At 67.2% G+C, this 22,325-nt stretch overlaps 1 protein-coding gene across 1 annotated transcript; it reads right to left on the bottom strand.

Annotated features, from left to right (window-relative positions):
• Positions 1-1,957: 1,957 nt before the first annotated feature.
• Positions 1,958-21,655, bottom strand: HDAC6 (histone deacetylase 6). Its single transcript, XM_066208866.1, has 25 exons — positions 21,584-21,655; positions 20,293-20,344; positions 19,685-19,792; positions 19,184-19,266; positions 18,420-18,489; positions 18,250-18,290; positions 17,709-17,754; positions 16,867-16,955; positions 15,434-15,511; positions 14,931-14,999; positions 14,047-14,143; positions 11,067-11,132; positions 10,377-10,424; positions 9,347-9,436; positions 8,902-9,005; positions 7,852-7,919; positions 7,230-7,464; positions 6,199-6,327; positions 5,619-5,787; positions 5,036-5,169; positions 4,896-4,964; positions 3,900-4,089; positions 3,275-3,424; positions 2,700-2,875; positions 1,958-2,099 (listed from the first exon to the last, which is right to left on the bottom strand). Exons 2-25 carry the CDS (start codon positions 20,293-20,295, stop codon positions 2,054-2,056), a joined length of 2,358 nt encoding a protein of 785 aa, XP_066064963.1. The 5' UTR covers positions 20,296-20,344; positions 21,584-21,655; the 3' UTR covers positions 1,958-2,053.
• Positions 21,656-22,325: the final 670 nt, after the last annotated feature.

The following is a 22,325-nucleotide window of genomic DNA, read 5'->3' as shown; positions in this document are numbered from 1 at the left end:
AGGCCGCCAGGTCGCGCAGGCTCAGCACCAGGGGGTGCCCCGAGGCCGCCCCGTGTTCCAGCATGTGCCCCCCCACATAGCGCCCGCACAGCACCTGGGCACGCCGGGGGGGTCAGGGCACGGGGCGCGGCCCGGGGGGGGTTAGGGGCGCACAGGGGGGGTTTAGGGGCGCACAGGGGGGGTTTAGGGGTGTAAGGAGTGAGTAGAGGGTGAATTGGAGGTGCAGGGGCTGGGTTTTTGGGGGGTGCAGGGGTCAGTTTTCGGGGTTCGGAGGTGTTTTTTTGGGGCTCAAGGGTCAGTTTTGGAGCGCAGGGGGTGTGTTTTCGGGGCTCAGGGGTCTGGTTTTAGGGGTTCAGGTGTGTTTTCGGGGGCTCAGGGGTGTGGTTTTAGGGGCTCAGGTGTGGTTTTTGGGGGCTCAGGTGTGGTTTTGGGGCTCAGGTGTGGTTTTTGGGGCTCAGGTGAGGTTTTTGGGGCTCAGGTGTGTTTTGGGGGCTCAGGTGTGGTTTTTGGGGGTTCAGGTGTGGTTTTGGGGGCTCAGGTGAGGTTTTTGGGGCTCAGGTGTGATTTTTTGGGGCTCAGGTGAGGTTTTTTGGGGCTCAGGTGTGATTTTTTGGGGCTCAGGTGAGGTTTTTGGGGCTCAGGTGTGATTTTGGGGCTCAGGTGTGGTTTTTTGGGGCTCAGGTGTGTTTTGGGGGGCTCAGGTGTGTTTTGGGGGCTCAGGTGTGGTTTGGGGCTCAGGTGTGTTTTAGGGGCTCAGGTGTGTTTTAGGGGCTCAGGTGTGGTTTTGGGGCTCAGGTGTGTTTTGGGGGCTCAGGTGTGTTTTAGGGGCTCAGGTGTGGTTTTAGGGGCTCAGGTGTGGTTTTAGGGGCTCAGGTGTGTTTTAGGGGCTCAGGTGTGGTTTTGGGGGCTCAGGTGTGTTTTAGGGGCTCAGGTGTGATTTTTGGGGGCTCAGTGTGGGTTTTTGGGGGCTCAGGTGTGGTTTTTGGGGCTCAGGTGTGGTTTTGGGGCTCAGGTGTGTTTTTTGGGGGCTCAGGTGCGGTTTTGGGGGCTCAGGTGTGGTTTTTGGGGCTCAGGTGTGGTTTTGGGGGCTCAGGTTGTGGTTTTTGGGGCTCAGGTGTGGTTTTGGGGCTCAGGTGTGTTTTTTGGGGGCTCAGGTGTGTTTTGGGGGCTCAGGTGTGGTTTTTGGGGCTCAGGTGTGGTTTTGGGGGCTCAGGTGTGGTTTTTGGGGGCTCAGGTGTGGTTTTTGGGGCTCAGGTGAGGTTTTTGGGGCTCAGGTGTGGTTTTGGGGGCTCAGGTGTGGTTTTTGGGGTCCCCCACCTGGTGGCAGCTCAGGCACAGCCAGTTCTCGCGGCGGCTCCCGCAGGCCCCGCAGGGGGGGGGCAGGGTGGTCCCCAGGGCCCCCCCGGGAGGGGGCGGGGCCACGGCCCCCAGGTGGGGACAGCCGGGGAGGGGCGTCACCGCGAACAGCGCCCCCTGCCGGCGAGGAGGAATCACAGCGTCGGGGGTGGGGGGGCCCAAAAACCCCCCTCCCCAAATCCTCCCCCCCCCAAATCCACCCCCCAAACCCCCTCCCCCCCCAAAAAAAAACCCTTCCCCAAATCCGCCACTGCCAGCCCCCCTCCCCTCCCCCATCCCCCAAACCTCGACCCCCGAACCCTCCCCTACAAACCCCTCCCCAAATCCCAAATCCCCTCCTGAACCCCCCCCAAATCCCAAATCCCCTCCTCAAATCCCCCCAAATCCCCAAACTCCCTCCCCAAACCCCCCCAAATCCCCCCCAAACCCTCTCCAAAATCCCCCTTCCCAGACCCCCAATCCCCCAAATCCCCCCAAACCCCCCAATCCTTCCCCCACCTCCTCCAGCTCTTCCTCCTCCTCCCAGCAGGGGGCGGCCGCGGCCGCTGCCGTGGGGGCGTGTCCTTCCGGAGGCTCCGCCCCCGGGCCCGCCTTGGCCCCGCCCCCAGGGGCGTCCCCCAGCTGCAGCGCCCCCAAGCGGCGAATGGCGGCGTCCAGCGGGGGCGAGCCGGTGACGTCATCGGCGGTGGATGTGACGTCATCGCTGCCCTCCCCTTCCTTGGGGGTCTCCGGAGGGGGCTCGACTGGAATGGGGGGGAGGGAAGGGAGGGAGGGAGGGATTGGCTGCGGGGATTTGAGGGGTCCCCGGGGGGGGCGGGGCCAGGTTTGGGGCTCTGGGGGAGGGGTTTGTCAGTTTGGGGGTCCCGGTTCAGGGGTTCAGGGGTTCAGATTGGGGGTCTTGGGGGGCTCCTGGGGGTCCCGGTGTGTCAGGACTGGGTTCTGGGGGTCCCAGGGTGTTCTGGGGGGGGTCTGTGGGTCCCGGGGTGCTCTGGGGGTCCCGGGGGGCTCTGGGGGTCTCCGTGGGTCCCGGGGTGTTTGGGGGGGGCTCTGTGGGCCCCGGGGGTTCTCTGGGGGGGGGTCTCTGTAGGTCCCAGGGGTGCTCTGTGGGTCCCGAGGTGTCTGGGGGGGTCTCTGTGGGTCCCAGGGGGTCTCCGTGGGTCCCGGGGTTCTCTGAGGGGGGGTTTCTGTAGGTCCCAGGGGTGCTCTGTGGGTCCCGAGGTGTCTGGGGGGGGTCTCTGTGGGTCCCGGTGTGTTTTGGGGGTCTCTGTGGGTCCCGAGGTGTCTGGGGGGGTCTCTGTGGGTCCCGGGGTGCTCTGGGGGTCTCCGTGGGTCGGGGGTCTCACCGTGGGGCAGGCGCAGGCAGCTCCAGCAGCCCCTCTGTGCCCGCAGGGTGCGGCCCAGCGCTCGCAGCGCCGCGGGCGGGGGGCGCCCGGGGGGGGGGCAGCGAGGGGGGGTCCCCCAGCAGGACCCCCAGGCACTGCCCCACCCCCTCCGCCGTCACCGCCAGGTTGTAGCCGCCCTGTGCGACCCCCGGCCTCAGAGCCCGGGACCCCCACGGCCCCCCCGAGACCCCCACGGCCCCCCGGGACCCCCCAAACCCCGACCAGACCCCCTGACCCCAAACTGGGACCCCCCGACCCCCCCAGAGCGACCCCCAGCCCCCCAAAGAGCCCCCCAGGGTCCTCCCATCCCCCCAGGACCCCCCCAAGCCCCAGAGAGGGACCCCAGACCCACTTTGGGGACCCCCATTTCCCCACTGGGGACCCCCCCACACCCCCCGGACCCCATAAACCCCAGACAGCCCCCCTGGGGACCCCCAGCCCAATCCGGCTCCCCCAGCCCCATTTGGGGACCCCCAGCCCCATTGGAGACCCCCCCAGCCCCATTTGGGACCCCCAGCCCCACTGGGCCCCCTCACCTCGAGCAGCAGCACGAGGCGCCCCCCCGCCAGCGCCCCCAGCAGGTGGGTGATGAGGCCGAAGGTTTGGGGGGACACCAGGCAGCCCCCCAGGGGGTCCCCCCGGCCCGCGTCGAACCCGGCCGAGACCAGCACCAGCTCCGGCCCGAACTGGGGGGCACGGGGGGGTCAGACCCCCAAAAACCCCCCCAAAACCCCACAGCAACAAACGGGGGGCACAGAGACCCCAAAAACCCCACAGCAACAAACGGGGGGGCACAGAGACCCCCCAAACGGAGCCGGGCCCCCTGAAGGGTCACAAGTCCCCCACGGGACCCAAACCCCAAAATGAACCCAGAGCCCCCCAAAACAGACCCAGAGCCCCCCAAACAGACCCAGAGCCCCCAGACCAACCCAGAGCCCCCCACAGGAACCCAGAGCCCCACAAACAGACCCAGAGCCCCCAGACCAACCCAGATTCCTCCTCTGAAGGGGCCCAGCCCCCCAAAGGGTCCCACTTCTCCCACAGAGACCCGGACCCCAAATGCCCCCAGACCCCAAAACAGACACAGCCGCAAATAGCCCCGCCCCCCAGCCACACCCCAGCCCCAGCCCCGCCCAGGCCCCGCCCCCGCCCCGCCCCCACCTGGCAGGCCACGGGCAGCAGCAGCCTGCTGAGCGCCGTCAGGTACTCGGGGTCCCCGACGCGCGGCGCCCCCCAGGCCACGTTGAGGGTGAAGCCCCGGCCGGGCCCCCGGCCCCGGCGCCGCGGGGACCCCCCGGGACCCCCCGGGAAAAAGGAGCCGTCGTGGCGGTGCAGGGACATGTACAGCACGCTGCGGGCCGGGGGTCAGCGGCCCGGAACGGACCCCCGGCACCCCGAAATAACCCCCCGGGACCCCGAAATAACCCCAGGGCACCCCGAAATAACCCCAGGGCACCCCGAAATCCCCTCGGGGACCCCGAAATAACCCCAGGGCACCCCGAAATAACCCCAGGGCACCCCGAAATCCCCTCGGGGACCCCGAAATAACCCCCCGGGACCCCGAAATAACCCCAGGGCACCCCGAAATAACCCCAGGGCACCCCGAAATCCCCTCGGGGACCCCGAAATAACCCCAGGGCACCCCGAAATAACCCCCCGGGACCCCGAAATAACCCCCGGGCACCCCGAAATAACCCCACGGGACCCCGAAATAACCCCAGGGCACCCCGAAATCCCCTCGGGGACCCCGAAATAACCCCAGGGCACCCTGAAATCCCCTCGGGGACCCCGAAATAACCCCACGGGACCCCGAAATAACCCCACGGGACCCTGAAATTCCCTCGGGGATCCCAAACACCACCCAGGGCACCCCAAAATCCCCTCTGGGACCCCAAAATAACCCCAGGGCATCCCAGAGTGTCCTCGGGGACCCCCAAAACAGCCCCCACAGCACCCCGAAATCCCCTCCGGGACCCCAAAATAACCTCACAGCACCCCGAAATCCCCTCTGGGCACCCCAGAACAGCCCCCCAGGGCACCCCAAAATCCCCTCTGGGACCCCAAACCCAACCCAGGGCAGCCCAAACTCCCCCCAGCTCCCCCTTGAGCCCCACCCCAGCACCCCAAACCCCCCCAGGACCCCCCAAGCCCCCAGACCTGGGGTCCTCCTCGAAGATCTCCTGGGTGCCGTTGCCGTGGTGAACGTCCCAGTCCAGGATCAGCACCCTGGGGGGGCACGGGGGGTGTTTGGGGGGGCTGTGGGTGCCCGGGGGGGGGGTCCCCGCGCCCCCCGTTACCTGAGGGCGGTCCCGGCCAGGCGCTGGGCGTGGCGCGCGGCCACGCCCACGTTGTTGAAGAGGCAGAAGCCCCCCGCAGACCCCCGGCGGGCGTGGTGGCCAGGGGGGCGCAGCACGGCCAGCGCCGAGCGCACCTGGGGGGGCACGGGGGGGTCAGGGGGGTGCCGGGACCCCCCCCGGCCCCGCTGGGACACCTGGAACCCCACAGACCCCACTGGGACCCAACAGACACCCCAAAATCCCACAGGGATCCCCGGAACTCCATAGGGACCCCATAGACCCCACTGGGACCCCCAAACCCCACAGGAACCCCCAAACCCCACTGGAAGCCCGGGAACTACACAGGGACCCCACCGACCCCGAGCCCCCCACGCCCCCTTTGCCCCCTGTTCCCCTTTTGCCCCCTGTGCCCCTTCACCCCCATGCCCTCTTTACCCCCCTTTGCCCCCAATGCCCCCCATCCCCCCTTTAACCCCGTTTTCCCCCCGTTACCCCCCTTGGCCCCTTCCTCCCCCCCCCGGGTTCCCCCGTGCCCCACCGTGCCCACCTGTCCCCGTGTCCCCCCTTTTCCCCCCGTGCCCACCTGTCCCCGCAGCACGGCCCCCGCGGCAGCGCAGGCGGCCCCCGCGGCCAGGCGGGCGCACGTGTACGATTGCGGGCACAGGTAAACGCTGTTGTAGCGCTGCGACAGCGCCCGCAGCTCCCGCGGCGACAGGGCCGCCGATCGCGACAGGCGCGACACGTGCGCGCGGCTGGGGGCGGACACAGGGGGTCACCCCAAAACACACCCGGGGCACCCCAAATTCATCAGGTAACGACCCCAAAATACGCGGGGTCACCCCCAAACACACCCGGGGCACCCCCAATTCCCCAGGCAGGGACCCCCAAAGCCCTCCCCTCGGCCTCCCCAGCTCCCCCGCAGCCTCGGTGCCCAAATCCCCCCGAATTCCCCACGGGGGACACCCCCGACCCCCCCGTCAAGAACCCCCCGCATCTCCCACTCAGGGACCCCTCCCCAAAACTCCCCCAGCCCCTCCTTGTTCCCCACCCCCGGGGTGACCCCCATGGACCCGAGAGCCCCCCACGGACCCCCACAAACACCCCAGGGACCCCCAGGACCCCCCCAGGGCCCCCGGCGCCCCCCCCAGCCCGTCCCCCCTCACGTGTGGCAGGCGCGGAGCTGTCGGGGGGTGGCAGGTTTGGGGGTGACGCGGAGGCAGCGCTGGGCCAGCCCCAGCTCCTGCAGGCGCTGCAGCACCCGCGACAGGCGCTGCGGGGACTCGGGGTGCTGGCTGCGAGAGAACACCCCAAAAACCTCCTTAAAACACCCCGAAACAGCCTGAAACACCCCAAAACAGCCTAAACCAGCCTGGAACAGCCCAAAACACCCCAAACCCCACACCCGCGACAGGCGCTGCAGGGACTCGGGGTGCTGGCTGCGAGAGAACACCCCAAAAACCTCCTTAAAACACCCTGAAACAGCCTGAAACACCCCAAAACAGCCTAAAACAGCCTGAAACAGCCCAAAACAGCCCATAAAACACCACAAAACACCCCAAAACCACCCTAAAACAGCCTGAAACGCCCCAAACCCCACACCCGCGACAGGCGCTGCGAGGACTCAGGATGCTGGCTGCGAGAGAACACCCCAAAAACCTCCTTAAAACACCCCAAAATAGCCTGAAACACCCCAAAACACACCAAAGACACCCCGAAACAGCCTGAAACACCCCAAAACCACCCCAAAACAGCCTGAAACACCCCGAACACCCCAAACCCCACACCCCCGACAGGCGCTGCGGGGACTCGGGGTGCTGGCTGCGAGCGAACACACCAAAACCAGCCTGAAACACCCCAAAAACAGCCTGAAACACCCCGAAACACCCCAAAAATATCCCAAATCCACCCTACAACACCCCAAAACTGCCCTGGGACAGGCGCTGTGGGGACTCGGGGTGCAGGCTGCAAAAACACCCCAAAAATCTCCTTAAAACATCCCAAAACACACCTGGGATGGGCAGGGGGCGTCCCAGCCCCTCCCTCACCTGTCCCAGGTGTGTTTTAACCCTTCCCTCACCTGTCCCAGGTGTGTCCCAGCCCCTCCCTCACCTCTCCCAGATATGTTTTAACCCTTCCCTCCCCTGTCCCAGGTGTGTTTTAGCCCCTCCCTCCCCTGTCCCAGCCCCTCCCTCACCTGTCCCAGGTGTTCCTGTGCTCCTCCATGCGGGCGTCATAGACCAGCCCCACCCGGGCTCTGGGGGGGGTCCCCGGGGGGGTCTCCGGGGGGTTCCCATCCCCCCCCGGCTCCTCCTCATCCTCCTCATCCTCCTCTTCCTCCTCCGCCCCAGCTTCTGCCTCTGCTTCCTCCTCCTCCTCCTCCTCCTCGTCCTCCTCCTCCTCCTCTTCCTCCTCCTCCTCCTCCTCGATCTCTGTGCGGGGGGGCACCTCAGGGGGGCGCCCCAAACACGCCCCGGCCCAGCTCCGGGAGGGGCTGGGGGGTCCCGGGGGGTTCGGGGGGACCCTGAGGGGCTTTGGGGGGGTCTGGGGGTGTTTGGGGGGTTTTTTTGGGGGGGGATTTTTGGGTGTCTGGGTGGTTTTTGGGGGGGTTTGGGTTTTTGGGGTGTCTGGGGAGGTCCCTGAGGGAAGCCAAGATGGCGGCGATCCAAGATGGCGGCCTAGCAACCAAGATGGCTCCTTAGCAACGGGGCCTAGCGCGCCCCCAGAGCCTCCGCTGAGTTTGGGGGGGTGGGAGCGCCCCTCGCCCGCCCCAGCCCGGGGGTCTCGGGGGTCCCCTCAGAGCCGGGGGTCGCGCTCACCGAGGCTCTGCAGGCAGCCCCAGTACCGCTGGTGGACGCTGAGGGCGCGGGCAATGCTGGCCAGGCCGCTGGGGGGAAACGGGGCATGGGGGCACCCCAAAAATAACCCCGGGAGCCCCCAGCCCCGGAATGTCCGCACCCCTGAAACCCCAAAATCCCCCCGAGAAACCCCAAAATCCCCGGAGAACCCAAATCCCCCGAGAGCCCCAAATCCCCCCAAGAACCCCAAATCCCCCCAGAACCCCAAATCCCCCGAGAACCCCAAATCCCCCCGAGAACCCCAAATCCCCCGAAAGCCCCAAATCCCCCCGGAGCCCCAAATCCCCCCCGAGAGCCCCAAATCCCCCCAGAACCCCAAATCCCCCCAGAACCCCAAATCCCCCGAGAGCCCCAAATCCCCCCAGAACCCCAAATCCCCCGAGAACCCCAAATCCCCCCGGAGCCCCAAATCCCCCCCGAGAGCCCCAAATCCCCCCCGGAGAGCCCCAAATCCCCCCAGAACCCCAAATCCCCCGAGAACCCCAAATCCCCCCGGAGCCCCAAATCCCCCCGAGAGCCCCAAATCCCCCCCGGAGAGCCCCAAATCCCCCCAGAACCCAAAATCCCCCCGGAGCCCCAAATCCCCCGAGATCCCCAAATCCCCCCAGAACCCCAAATCCCCCCAGAACCCCAAATCCCCCCGAGAGCCCCAAATCCCCCCAGAACCCCAAATCCCCCGAGAACCCCAAATCCCCCCGGAGCCCCAAATCCCCCGAGAACCCCAAATCCCCCCGGAGCCCCAAATCCCCCCGAGAGCCCCAAATCCCCCCGAGAACCCCAAATCCCCCCGGAGCCCCAAATCCCCCGAGAACCCCAAATCCCCCCGGAGCCCCAAATCCCCCGAGAACCCCAAATCCCCCCGAGAACCCCAAATCCCCCCGGAGCTCCAAATCCCCCCGGAGCCCCAAATGCCCCCGAGAACCCCAAATCCCCCCAGAACCCCAAATCCCCCCAGAACCCCAAATCCCCCCGGCCCCCCAAGCCCCCCAAGGAGCCCCCTCACCCCCTCACCTGGGCGTGGGGGCCATGGGCCCGGGGGGCTCCCCCGGCTCCCCCAGCAGGGTCTGCAGGACGGCCTTGAGCCCCCCGGGGGGCGCCCCCAAATCCGGCCCCCCCTGTGCGGAGCGGGGTCAGCGGGGTCGCGGGGCCCCGTGGAGCCCCAGCACGGTGCGACGGCCCCCCGAAACAGCCCCCAAAAAAGCCCCCCAAAAACGGCCCCCCAAAACGGCCCCCCAGAACTAAACGGCCCCCCGAAACGGCCCCCAAAAAACGGCCCCTGCAGCCCCCCTAAAACAGCACCCCCCACAGCCCCCCGAGCCCCCTGTAGCCCCACAGTGACCCCCATAGCCCCACAACCCCACAGCCCCACATCCCCATGTGCCCCATACGTGTCCCCCATCCCCATGTGCCCTATACGTGCCCCCCACATTCCCCAGACCCCCGGCCCCACACGGACCTGCAGCAGCAGCAGCAGCCGCCCCCTGCCCAGGGCCGACAGCACGTGGGTCAGCAGAGAGAACCCGGCCGGGGAGACCCCCAGGGACCCCTGGGGACACGGGGGGGAAATGAGGGACCCACAGAGACCCCCAGGGACCCCATAGAGACCCCATAGAGCCCCCCAGGGACCCCATAGAGCCCCCCAGGGACCCCTGGGGACACGGGGGGGAAATGAGGGACCCACAGAGACCCCCCAGAGACCCCATAGACCCCCAGGGACCCCTGGGGACACGGGGGGATCAGGGACCCCCAGGGACCCCCCAGAGACCCCACAGAGCCTTAGGGACCCCATAGAGCCCCCCAGAGACCCCGTAGAGCCCCCCAGGGACCCCTGGGGACACGGGGGGGAAATGAGGGACCCACAGAGACCCCCCAGGGACCCCACAGAGACCCCATAGAGCCCCCCAGGGACCCCTGGGGACACGGGGGGGAAATGAGGGACCCACAGAGACCCCCCAGGGACCCCACAGAGACCCCATAGAGCCCCCCAGGGACCCACAGGGACCCACAGAGACCCCCAGGGACCCCATAGACCCCCAGGGACCCCTGGGGACACGGGGGGGAAATGAGGGACCCACAGAGACCCCCAGGGACCCCATAGACCCCCAGGGACCCCTGGGGACACGGGGGGGAAATGAGGGACCCACAGAGACCCCCCAGAGACCCCATAGAACTCCAGAGACGCCACAGGGACCCCAAGAGCCCCCCAGGGATGCCTGGGAACATGGTGGGGGGGAGGGGTCAGAGACCCCCCCCCCCGAGTCCTCCAGGGACACCAGGGGAGCTTCGAGACCCCCAGGGACCCCCAGAGACCCCACAGGGCCCCAGAGACCCCATGGGACACAGGGGGCTCAGAGCCCCCCAGGGATCCCCCAGAGCCCCCCCAGAGACTCCTGGGGGCACCAGGGGGACCTGAGACCCCCCCCCGAGCCCCCCCACACCCCCAGAGCCCCCCCATAACCCCCCCAGAGCCCCCCCAACCCCCGTACCCCCAAATCCTCCAGCGAAGCCTCGACCAGGACGAGCTGGGGCTGGAACTGAGGGGGAACCAATGGGGTCACAGTGGGACTGCGCCCCAAAACAGCCACGGGGACCCCAAAACACCCATGGGGACCCCAAAACATCCATGGGGACCCCAAAACACCCATGGGGACCCCAAAACATCCATGGGGACCCCAAATACACCCATGGGGACCCCAAAACACCCCGGGGACCCCAAAACACCCCGGAGACCCCAAATACACCCCGGGGACCCCAAAACATCCATGGGGACCCCAAAACACCCCGGGGACCCCAAAACATCCATGGGGACCCCAAAACACCCCCGGGGGACCCCAAAACATCCATGGGGACCCCAAAACACCCCGGGGACCCCAAAACATCCATGGGGACCCCAAAACACCCCCGGGGGACCCCAAATACACCCCGGGGACCCCAAAACACCCCCGGGGGACCCCAAAATACACCCCGGGGACCCCAAAACACCCCCGGGGACCCCAAAATACACCCCGGGACCCCAAAACATCCATGGGGACCCCAAAACACCCACGGGAACCCCAAATCCCCACCCAGGGACCCCAAAACACCCCGGGGCCCCCCAACCCTCCCTCAGGAACCCCCAAGTTTGGCCACGGACCCCAAACGCCCGGGACCCCCCGGGACCCCCGGCCCCCGCGCACCTGGAAGGCGATGGGCAGCAGCAGGTGGAAGGCGGCGGCCGCGTAATCGCCATCGGTGACCCCGGGCTGGGGACAGAGCCGACCCTATGGAGCCTATAGCGCCCTGGGGAGCCTATGGAGCCCCTATAGAGCCCTGGGGAGCCTATGGAGCCCCTATAGCGCCCTGGGGAGCCTATGGAGCCCCTATAGAGCCCTGGGGAGCCTATGGAGCCCTGGGGAGCCTATGGAGCCCTGGGGAGCCTATAGAGCTCTGGGGAGCCTATAGAGCCCCTGGGGAGCCTATAGCACCCTGGGGAGCCTATAGAGCCCCTGGGGAGCCTATGGTGCCCTGGGGAGCCTATGGAGCCCTGGGGAGCCTATAGAGCCCTGGGGAGCCTATGGAGCCCTGGGGAGCCTATGGAGCCCCTATAGAGCCCTGGGGAGCCTATGGAGCCCTGGGGAGCCTATAGAGCCCTGGGGAGTCTATAGAGCCCTGGGGAGCCTATGGAGCCCTGGGGAGCCTATGGAGCCCTGGGGAGTCTATAGAGCCCTGGGGAGCCTATGGAGCCCTGGGGAGCCTATGGAGCCCCTATAGAGCCCTGGGGAGCCTATGGAGCCCTGGGGAGCCTATAGAGCCCTGGGGAGCCTATAGAGCCCTGGGGAGCCTATGGAGCCCTGGGGAGCCTATAGAGCCCTGGGGAGCCTATAGCGCCCTGGGGAGCCTATAGTGCCCTGGGGAGCCTATAGAGCCCGGGGAGCCTATGGAGCCCCTGGGGAGCCTATAGAGCCCCGGGGAGCCTATGGAGCCCTGGGGAACCTATGGAGCCTTACAAAGCCCTATAGTCCCCCATAGCCTCCCTGGGGAGCCTATAAATCCCCCACCTTCTATAGACCCCTGACAGCCCTACAGACCCTACAGCCCCCTGCCCCATAACCCCCATAGCCCCCTGCCCCTACAGTCCGGCGCCCCATATCTCTCCTGGCTCCTATAGCTGTCTCTGAGCCCCCACAGCCCCTATTTCCCCACATCCCCCACACACCCCACAGCTGCACACCTCCCGGGTCACCTATAGCTCCTGCACCTCCCATTCCCCTATATCCCTGCCCCACAGCCCCCAATCCCTGCCCCACAGCCCCTATCCCTGCCCCACAGCCCCCTATCCCTGCCCCACAGCCCCTATCCCTGCCCCACAGCCTCCAATCCCTGCCCCACAGCCCCTATCCCTGCCCCACAGCCCCCTATCCCTGCCCCACAGCCCCCAATCCCTGCCCCACAGCCCCTATCCCTGCCCCACAGTCCCCAATCCCTGCCCCACAGCCCCCTATCCCTGCCCCACAGCCCCCTATCCCTGCCCCACAGCCCCTATCCCTGCCCCACAGTCCCCAATCCCTGCCCCACAGCCCCCTATCCCTGCCCCACAGCACCTATCCCTGCCCCACAGCCCCCTATCCCTGCCCCACAGCCCCCTATCCCTGCCCCACAGCCCCTATCCCTGCCCCACAGCCCCCAATCCCTGCCCCACAGCCCCTATCCCTGCCCCACAGCCCCCAATCCCTGCCCCACAGCCCCTATCCCTGCCCCACAGTCCCCAATCCCTGCCCCACAGCCCCTATCCCTGCCCCACAGCCCCCTATCCCTGCCCCACAGCCCCCAATCCCTGCCCCACAGCCCCCTATCCCTGCCCCACAGCCCCCAATCCCTGCCCCACAGCCCCCTATCCCTGCCCCACAGCACCTATCCCTGCCCCACAGCCCCCAATCCCTGCCCCACAGCCCCTATCCCTGCCCCACAGTCCCCAATCCCTGCCCCACAGCCCCTATCCCTGCCCCACAGCCCCCAATCCCTGCCCCACAGCCCCCAATCCCTGCCCCACAGCCCCCTATCCCTGCCCCACAGCCCCCAATCCCTGCCCCACAGCCCCCTATCCCTGCCCCACAGCACCTATCCCTGCCCCACAGCCCCCTATCCCTGCCCCACAGCCCCTATCCCTGCCCCACAGCCCCCTATCCCTGCCCCACAGTCCCCAATCCCTGCCCCACAGCCCCTATCCCTGCCCCACAGCCCCCTATCCCTGCCCCACAGCACCTATCCCTGCCCCACAGCCCCCAATCCCTGCCCCACAGCCCCTATCCCTGCCCCACAGCCCCCTATCCCTGCCCCACAGCCCCTATCCCTGCCCCACAGCCCCCTATCCCTGCCCCACAGCCCCTATCCCTGCCCCACAGCACCTATCCCTGCCCCACAGCCCCCTATCCCTGCCCCACAGCACCTATCCCTGCCCCACAGCCCCTATCCCTGCCCCACAGCCCCCTATCCCTGCCCCACAGCCCCCTATCCCTGCCCCACAGCCCCCCAATCCCTGCCCCACAGCACCTATCCCTGCCCCACAGCCCCCTATCCCTGCCCCACAGCCCCCAATCCCTGCCCCACAGCCCCTATCCCTGCCCCACAGTCCCCAATCCCTGCCCCACAGCCCCTATCCCTGCCCCACAGTCCCCAATCCCTGCCCCACAGCCCCTATCCCTGCCCCACAGCCCCTATCCCTGCCCCACAGCCCCTATCCCTGCCCCACAGTCCCCAATCCCTGCCCCACAGCCCCAATCCCTGCCCCACAGCCCCTATCCCTGCCCCACAGTCCCCAATCCCTGCCCCACAGCCCCTATCCCTGCCCCACAGTCCCCAATCCCTGCCCCACAGCCCCTATCCCTGCCCCACAGTCCCCAATCCCTGCCCCACAGCCCCTATCCCTGCCCCACAGTCCCCAATCCCTGCCCCACAGCCCCTATCCCTGCCCCACAGTCCCCAATCCCTGCCCCACAGCCCCTATCCCTGCCCCACAGCCCCTATCCCTGCCCCACAGCCCCTATCCCTGTCCCACAGCCCCGTGCCTGTTCCCAGCGCAGCTCCCAGCCCCTACAGCCCCTATACCCCACAGCCCCACAGCCCCTGTAGCTGTCCCCTCTAGGATCCCCTACAGGATCTCTTATAGATCCCCCGTACCTGCTCCCAGCGCAGCTCCACGCTGAACCCCTCCCCAGGGCCGTGCCCGGGGCTCGGGGGGGGCTCCCGGCCCCGCTGGACCCCAAAGTACAGAACGCTGCGGGGACACAGACCAGTATGGACCAGTACGGATCAGTACGGACCAGTATAGACCAGTACGGACCAGTACAGACCAGTATGGACCAGTATGGACCAGTACAGATCAGTACAGACCAGTATGGACCAGTACGGGCCAGTACGGAGCAGTATAAACCAGTATAGACCAGTATGGACCAGTATGGACCAGTGCCCCCCATCCAGACCAGAGCACCCCAGTCTGACCCAGTTCACCCCAATCCAGCCCAGTGTCCCCAGTAAATCCCAGTTTCCCCAGTCCAACACAGTGTCTCTTGTGTCCCCAGTATGTCCCCCCCCAGTATCCCCAGTCTGTCCCAGTGTCCCCAGGGTGTCCCAGTTTGTCCCAGTATCCCCAGTCTGTCCCAGTGTCCCTAGTGTCCCCAGTCTGTGCCAGTGTCCCCAGTGTCCTCAGTCTGTGCCAGTGTCCCCAGTGTGTCCCAGTGTGTCCCAGTTTGTCCCAGTATGTCCCAGTGTCCCCAGTCTGTCCCAGTGTCCCCAGTGTGTCCCAGTGTCCCCAGTATCCCCAGTATGTCCCAGTCTGCCCCAGTATGTCCCAGTCTGTCCCAGTCTGTCCCAGTGTCCCCAGTCTGTCCCAGTGTCTCCCAGTGTGTCCCAGTGTCCCCAGTATCCCCAGTATGTCCCAGTCTGTCCCAGTCTGTCCCAGTGTCCCCAGTCTGTCCCAGTGTCTCCCAGTGTGTCCCAGTGTCCCCAGTATCCCCAGTATGTCCCAGTCTGTCCCAGTCTGTCCCAGTGCCCCCCGTGCCCACCTGGGATCCTCCAGGAACAGCCGGGGCAGGCTCCGGCCGGGCTGCGGGTTCCAGTCCACGATCAGGACACTGAAGGGACCCGGGACTGTGACCCCAAAGCACCCAAAAAACCCAAAACCACCCCAAAACCACCCAAAACACCCCAAAACATCCCAAAATATCCCAAAACACCCCAAAATACCCCAAAACCACCCCAAAACACCCCCAAAAAGGGACCCTGGGACTGTGACTCCAAAAACCCCCAAACCAGCCCAAACCAGCCCGAAACAGGACCCCGGGCACCAGGACCCCCCAAAAAGGGACCCCGGGCACCGTGACCCCCCAAATCCCCCCGAAACACCCCCAAAAGGGAAACTGGGCACTGTGACCCCCCCGAAGCCCCCCAGCTCCCCCCCAGGAGGGACCCCGACCACAGTAACCCCCAACCCCCCTCCCGGTCCCCCAACCCCCCTCCCGGTCCCCCAACCCCCCCCCGGCCTCCCCACCCCCCCCGGCCCCCTCACCGCTGCACCCCGAGGTGTCTCTGCGCCACCCGGGCGGCCACCGCCGTGGGCTGGGGGGGCTCCTGGGGGTCCTGGGGGCTGCAGACGAACGAGAGAGACCCCTGGGGACCCTATAGATTCCTATAGACCCCTATAGACCTCCATGGATCCTATAGATCCCTATGGACCCTATAGAGCCCTATGGATCCTATAGATCTCTATGGACCCCTGGGGACCCTATAGAGCCCTATGGATTCCATAGATCTGTATGGATCCCTGAGCACCCTATAGAACCCTATAGACCCCTATAGATCCTATAAATCCCTATGGATCTCTACAGACCGTATAGATCTCCATGAATCTCTAGAGACCCCTATAGACCCCAGAGATCCCTATAGATCTCTATGGACCCTATAGACCCCCATGGATCCCTGTAGACCCCTATGGACCCCTGGGGACCCTATGAACCCTATTGACCCCTATAGACCCCTATGGACCCTATAGACCCCTATGGATCCTATAGATCTCTATGGATCCCTGCAGACCCTATAGACTCCAATAGATCCTATAAATCCCTACGGATCTCTATAGACCCCTATAGACCCTAAAGATCCCTGTAGACCCCTATGGACCCTATAAACCCTGGGGACCCTATAGACCGCTATAGATCCCTATAGACCCCTATGGATCCTATAGATCCCTATGGATCCCTGGGGACCCTATAGACCCCGGGGTACCCTATGGACCCTATAGACCTCTATGGATCACTATAGATCCTATAGATCCCTACAGGCCTCTATGGGCCCCTATGGACCCTATAGAGCCCTGGGAACCCCTGTGGGCCCCTATGGACCCCACAGACACCCCCAGGACCCTACAGACCCCACAGGTGCCCACAGAGACGTTAAACCCCAAAAACCCGCACGGGGGAGCCCAGAGACCCCCACACGCCCCTATGGACCCCCTATGAAGCCCCCCAACCCCGACAGACCCCACAGGGACCCCCCCCAGACCCCTATAGACCCCGTATGGACCCCCCCAGACCCCAAAACCCCACACGCCCCCATGGATCCCCTATGGACCCCCCCAACTCCGACCTTTGATTGTGCCCCCCCCGCCCCCCAAGCCCCCCGTGCCCCATTAGTGACCCCTGTAAGCGATTAGTGCCCCCATATCTGATCAGGACCACCCCAAACCCTACAAGTGCCCCCCCTGTACCCCATTAGTGCCCCCCAACCCCACAAGTACTCCTGTACCCCATTAGTGCTCCTGTGTCCCATTAGTGACCCCGTACCCCACAAGTGCCCCCCAAATCCCACAAGTGCCCCCCCAAACCCCATTAGTGACCCCAAACCCCACAAGCCCCCCCACACCTGATCAGGACCACCCCAAACCCCACAAGTGCCCCCCCCGCACCCCACAAGTGCCCCCCAACCCCGCAGTGCCCCCCGTACCTGATCAGCGCCGCCCCATTGCGCAGCGACCCCCCCAGGATCTGCTCCAGCAGCGCCAGCGCCGCCCCCACGGCCCGGCGGGGCCCCCCCTGCGGCACCCCGAAATTAATGGGGACCCCAAAATTAATGGAGACCCCCTGCGGCACCCCGAAATTAATGGGGACCCCAAAATTAATTGGGACCCCCTGCAGCACCCCGAAATTAATGGGGGACCCCAAAATTTATGGGGACCCCCTGCGGCACCCCGAAATTAATGGGGGACCCCAAAATTAATGGGGACCCCCTGCGGCACCCCGAAATTAATGGGGACCCCAAAATTAATGGAGACCCCCTGCAGCACCCCGAAATTAATGGGGGACCCCAAAATTAATGGGGACCCCAAAATTAATGGGGACCCCCTGCAGCACCCCGAAATTAATGGGGGACCCCAAAATTAATGGAGACCCCCCTGCAGCACCCTGAAATTAATGGGGACCCCGAAATTAATGGGGGACCCCAAAATTAATGGGGACCCCAAAATTAATGGGGACCCCCTGCAGCACCCCGAAATTAATGGGGGACCCCAAAATTAATGGGGGACCCCAAAATTAATGGAGACCCCCCTGCAGCACCCCGAAATTAATGAGGGACCCCAAAATTAATGGGGGACCCCAAACCCCCGGGGGACCCCAAAACCTCGGGGGGGAACCCCCAAACCCCTCAGAGACCCCCCCAAACCATCAGGGAGACCCCAAAACAATACCGGGGGGTCCCCTGGGCCCGGGAGGGGACCCCAAACCCTCCCCCAGGGCTGCGGGGTTTTGGGGACCCCCCCGGGGACCCCGAGGTCGGGGGGCGCTCACCGGGGGGGCGCTGTCGGGGGGCTCCAGCTGCGCCACGAACGAGGGGCTGGGGGACCCCAAAACCGCCCTCAGGAGCCGGCCCGGGGACCCCAGAGCCCCCCCAAATCCTGGGGGAGCCCCCCGGTGCTCCATCCTGCCCCCCAGGGACCCCCAGACCCCCCAGGGACCCCCCCCAAACCCCCAAAATCCCCCCCCAAATCCACCCCAACTGCCCCCCCAGACCCCTCTGAGCCCCCCTCAAACCTCCCCAAAACTCCCCCAGACCCCTCAGTGACCCCCCCGACCCCTCAATGACCCCCCCGACCCCTCTGAGGCCCCCAAACCCCCCCAGACCCCACAGAGACCTCCAAACCTCCCAGACACCCCCCCAGACCCCCAAAATCCCTCCCAAAATCCGGTCCAAATGCCCCCCCAATCCCTCTGAGCCCCCCTCAAACCTCCCCCAAACCCCCCCAGACCCCTCAGTGACCCCCCCAAATCCCTCTGAGCCCCCCCAGACCCCCTCAGACCCCCAAACCCCCCCCAGACCCCCCGACCCCACCTGTGCACCAGCAGCAGCTCCTCGTCGGTGGCCGGGCGGCACTGGGGGGGAACGGGGGGGGAGGCGGGGTCAGGGGGGTCCCCAAAATCCCGGGGGGGGTCCCCAAAACGCGTGAGGGCCCCCAAAAGAGGAGAGGACCCCCGAATTTGGGGAGGGGGGAAGGGTCTCACCTGCACGGGGACGCAGCGCTGGCCCAGCCCCTCCAGCGCCCCCCAGGGTGGGGCCGGACCCCCGGGGGGGCTGTGGGGGGGAACCCCGAAAGTCAGGGGGGAGCCCCGGGTTTGGGGGGACCCCCCGAGCAGACCCCCCCAAAAACCCCGGGGGGACCCCGACGTCGTGGGGGGAGGGGGGATCGGGGGGGATTTGGGGTGTCCAGGACCCCCCACCCCAAGGGCGGGGGGACCCCGGGATGGGGCAGGAGGTTTGGGGGGTCCGGGGGGGGAGAAACGGGGGGATTTGGGGGGATTTTAGGAGAAAGAGGGTTCGGGGGAATTGGGGGAGGGGGGATTGGAAAGGGGGGGGTTGGGGGGCTCTGGGGGGCTTGGTGGAATTTGGGGGGCTCTGGGGGATTTGGTGGAATTTGGCAGATTCGGGGGGGTTGGGGGATTTGGGGGGTTTGATGGAGGGGGACTGGGGGGGCTCTGGGGGATTTGGTGGAATTTGGCAGATTCGGGGGGGTTGGGGGATTTGGGGAGTTTGATGGAGGGGGATTGGGGGGGCTCTGGGGGATTTGGCGGTTTCTGGGGGGCTCTGGAGGGATTTGGGGGGTTCGGGGGATTTGGGGGCTTGGTGGAATTTGGGGGGCTCTGGAGGGATTTGGGAATTTTCGGGGGGCTCTGGGGGATTTGGTGGTTTTTGGGGGGCTCTGGGGGATTTGGGGGCTGGTGGAATTCGGGGGGTTCGGTGTTTTTCGAGGGGCTCCGGGGCTCCGTACCCGCCGTCGCCGCTCTCGCCTCCGTCCCCTCCATCACTGACCAGTCCGGTCCCAGTGGGAGCCGCGGCCTCGGCCCCCAAATCCTGCTCGGGCCGGGGGGTCGGGGGGGTCTGGGGGGGTCCTGGACACCCCAACCCCCCCCCCAGGAGCCCCCCCAATATCCCACAGGGACCCCAAACCCCTCCGCCCGCCCCTCAAGGGACCCCGGGACAGGGGAGCCCCCCACGGCCCCAAAGCAGCGCCCCACAAATCAGGGGGTGCGCCCCCCAAAGGCTGGACCCGCCCCTAAAGCAGCCAAAATTTGGGGGACCCCCAGACCCCCCCCACCAACGGTATTGGGAGCGCCGCACCACGAGCCCCCCAGGACCTCCCAGGACCCCCCAAATCCCCCCCAGCACCAGCTGCTCCACCCCGCCCCAGCCCCCCAGATCCCATTTTGGGGTCCCCCGTTTCCAGCCCCCCCAGCCCCCCCAAACCCCCGTTTTTGGGGTCCCCCGTTACCAGCTGCTGAAGCTCCGCCTCCAGCCCCGCCCTCCGGCCCCGCGCGCGCCCGCGGCGCCGCGCCTGGAACAGCGCCCCCTGCTGGGGGAGCCGCCGCCCCGCGCGGCCCTGGGCGGGGCCAGGGTCAGACACGCCCACCAGGGACACGCCCGCACAGGTAAACCCAGTCGAAGCCACGCCCACCTTAAGCAGGTCACGCCCCTACGCAGCCCACGCCCCCGATCCCCCGCCCCCCGTTTGCACGCATTCAAACCACACCCATAGTAAACCCGCCTCCCGGGAGCCGCGCCCACTCAAGCCCCGCCCCCACAAAGCCTTTTGTTCGAAAGGGGCGGAGCCTAGACCACACCCGATTAGGCCCCGCCTTCTCAACAAAAAACACGCCCACCCTGTACGAGCCACAGCGACCCCGTGGGTTGGGCGTGGCCGGGAGATCCCCGCCCACCTGAACCCCCGCCCCCTACCCAGCCCCGCCCCTTCACACACACGGACCCCGCCCCATTCTGGGGGGCGGCACCGCGCGACAGCGGGTGGGGCCTCCACCCACGCCCACCCAACAGACCACGCCCATTCTGACCCCGCCCTCGTGCTGGCCCCGCCCCTCTCACCATGGCAGCCGGGGGGGCTCTAGCGGCGCGCGGGGGGGGGCATCGCGGGGGCCTGGGGGGGGACACGGGTTAGGGGAACCGGGGGCAAAGGGGGACACCGGGGGACACCGGGGGACACGGGGGGACACGGGTTAGGGGAACCGGGGGCAAAGGGGGACACCGGGGGACACCGGGGGACACGGGGGGACACGGGTTAGGGGAACCGGGGGCAAAGGGGGACACCGGGGGACACCGGGGGACACGGGGGGGACACGGGTTAGGGGAACCGGGGGCAAAGGGGGACACCGGGGGACTCGGGGGGACACGGGTTAGGGGAACCGGGGACACGGGGGGACACCGGGGGACTCGGGGGGACACGGGTTAGGGGAACCGGGGACACGGGGGGGGACACCGGGGGACACCGGGGGACTCGGGGGGACACGGGTTAGGGGAACCGGGGGCAAAGGGGGACACCGGGGGACTCGGGGGGACACGGGTTAGGGGAACCGGGGGACACCGGGGGACACCGGGGGACACCGGGGGACTCGGGGGGACACGGGTTAGGGGAACCGGGGGCAAAGGGGGACACCGGGGGACTCGGGGGGACACGGGTTAGGGGAACCGGGGGACACGGGGGGGACACCGGGGGACACCGGGGAACTCGGGGGGACACGGGGGGACACGGGTTAGGGGAACCGGGGGCAAAGGGGGACACCGGGGGACTCGGGGGGACTCGGGTTAGGGGAACCGGGGGCAAAGGGGGACACCGGGGGACTCGGGGGGACTCGGGTTAGGGGAACCGGGGACAAAGTGGGACACCGGGGGACACCGGGGGGACACGGGTTAGGGGAACCGGGGACACGGGGGGACACCGGGGGACACGGGGGGACACGGGTTAGGGGAACCGGGGGCAAAGGGGGGACACCGGGGGACACCGGGTGACTCGGGGGGACACGGGTTAGGGGAACCGGGGACACGGGGGGACACCGGGGGACACCGGGGAACTCGGGGGGACACCAGGGAACTCGGGGGGACACGGGGGGACAGGGGGTGACACGGGTTAGGGGGACACGGGTCAGGGGGCACAGGGGGGACACCGCGGGAGGGGCGGGGGAAACAACGGGGCTGCGGGGCGGGTAACGCGGGCACCGGGAGCTCCATGGGCGCGGGGGGCTCCATGGGCCGAGGAGGGCGCGGGGGGCTCCGGAGGGGTCCGCGGGTCCCGGGGGGTCCCGGGGGGTCTCTGGGGGTCCCACAGGGGCTCCGGGGGTCTCGGGGGGTCTCGGGCGGGGCTCGGAGCCGCCTCGCTCACCTGCAGCCCCGCGCGACGCTGGCGCCGGGCGCGCCGTGATGACGCCAAGGGCGGGCGGGCCAGGAGCGAGGCTGAGGGGTGGGGCCATGATGGGGGCGTGGCAAACCGTATACGGGGCGAGGCTAAAAGGGGCGGGGCTTAACGGGGCGTGGTCCAGCGAGGGGCGGAGCCTGGCTGCCGCCAAACGTCTACCGCTTTGCAGCCCGCCTCGATCCCCGTGCTCGTGGAGGCCGCCATGTTGGCTGTGCTCACGGGGCCGCCATGTTGGCTGTGCTCACGGGGCCGCCATGTTGGCTGTGCTCACGGCGGCCGCCATGTTGCCTGAGCACACGGGGCCGCCATGTTGGCTGTGCTCACGGGGCCGGATATTGGCTGAGCTCACGGGGCCGCCATGTTGGCTGTGCTCCCGGGGCCGCCATGTTGGCTGTGCTCTTGGGGGCCGCCATGTTGCTGAGCACACGAAGCCGCCATATTGGCTGTGCTCACGGGGCCGCCATGTTGGCTGAGCACACGGGGCCGCCATATTGGTTACACCCATGGGCGCCGCCATCTTGGGCCCACCTACTGTCCAGGGCGGGGGGAGCACCTTTCAATAAAGATTTTTCTGGTTCCGCCAAACGCCCTCCCCCGGCCCGCGGGGGGAGCACGCCCCTCCCCCCACCCCGGGGCCCCCCCGAAGAACGAGGCCTGAGGCGGGCTCCGCTGGATACCGCAGTGTATTGGCGCCCCCGTTAGAGCTGCG

Source organism: Chamaea fasciata, unplaced genomic scaffold (genome assembly GCF_029207755.1).
Source record: "Chamaea fasciata isolate MVZ Bird 193981 ecotype frontalis unplaced genomic scaffold, bChaFas1.0.hap1 SCAF_504, whole genome shotgun sequence".
NCBI classification, from domain to species: domain Eukaryota; kingdom Metazoa; phylum Chordata; class Aves; order Passeriformes; family Sylviidae; genus Chamaea; species Chamaea fasciata.
This window is presented reverse-complemented; position numbering and strand designations above follow the sequence as displayed.

What these genes read in the sequence shown, in the direction of transcription:
- HDAC6 (XM_066208866.1), bottom strand. An exon ending in AGCGCTGCGTCCCCGTGCAG is followed by an intron (nt 18,291 to 18,419) that starts GTGAGACCCTTC and finishes GTTCCCCCCCAG; the next exon opens with TGCCGCCCGGCCACCGACGA. An exon ending in GCCTCGTGCTGCTGCTCGAG is followed by an intron (nt 2,876 to 3,274) that starts GTGAGGGGGCCC and finishes GGGGTCGCACAG; the next exon opens with GGCGGCTACAACCTGGCGGT.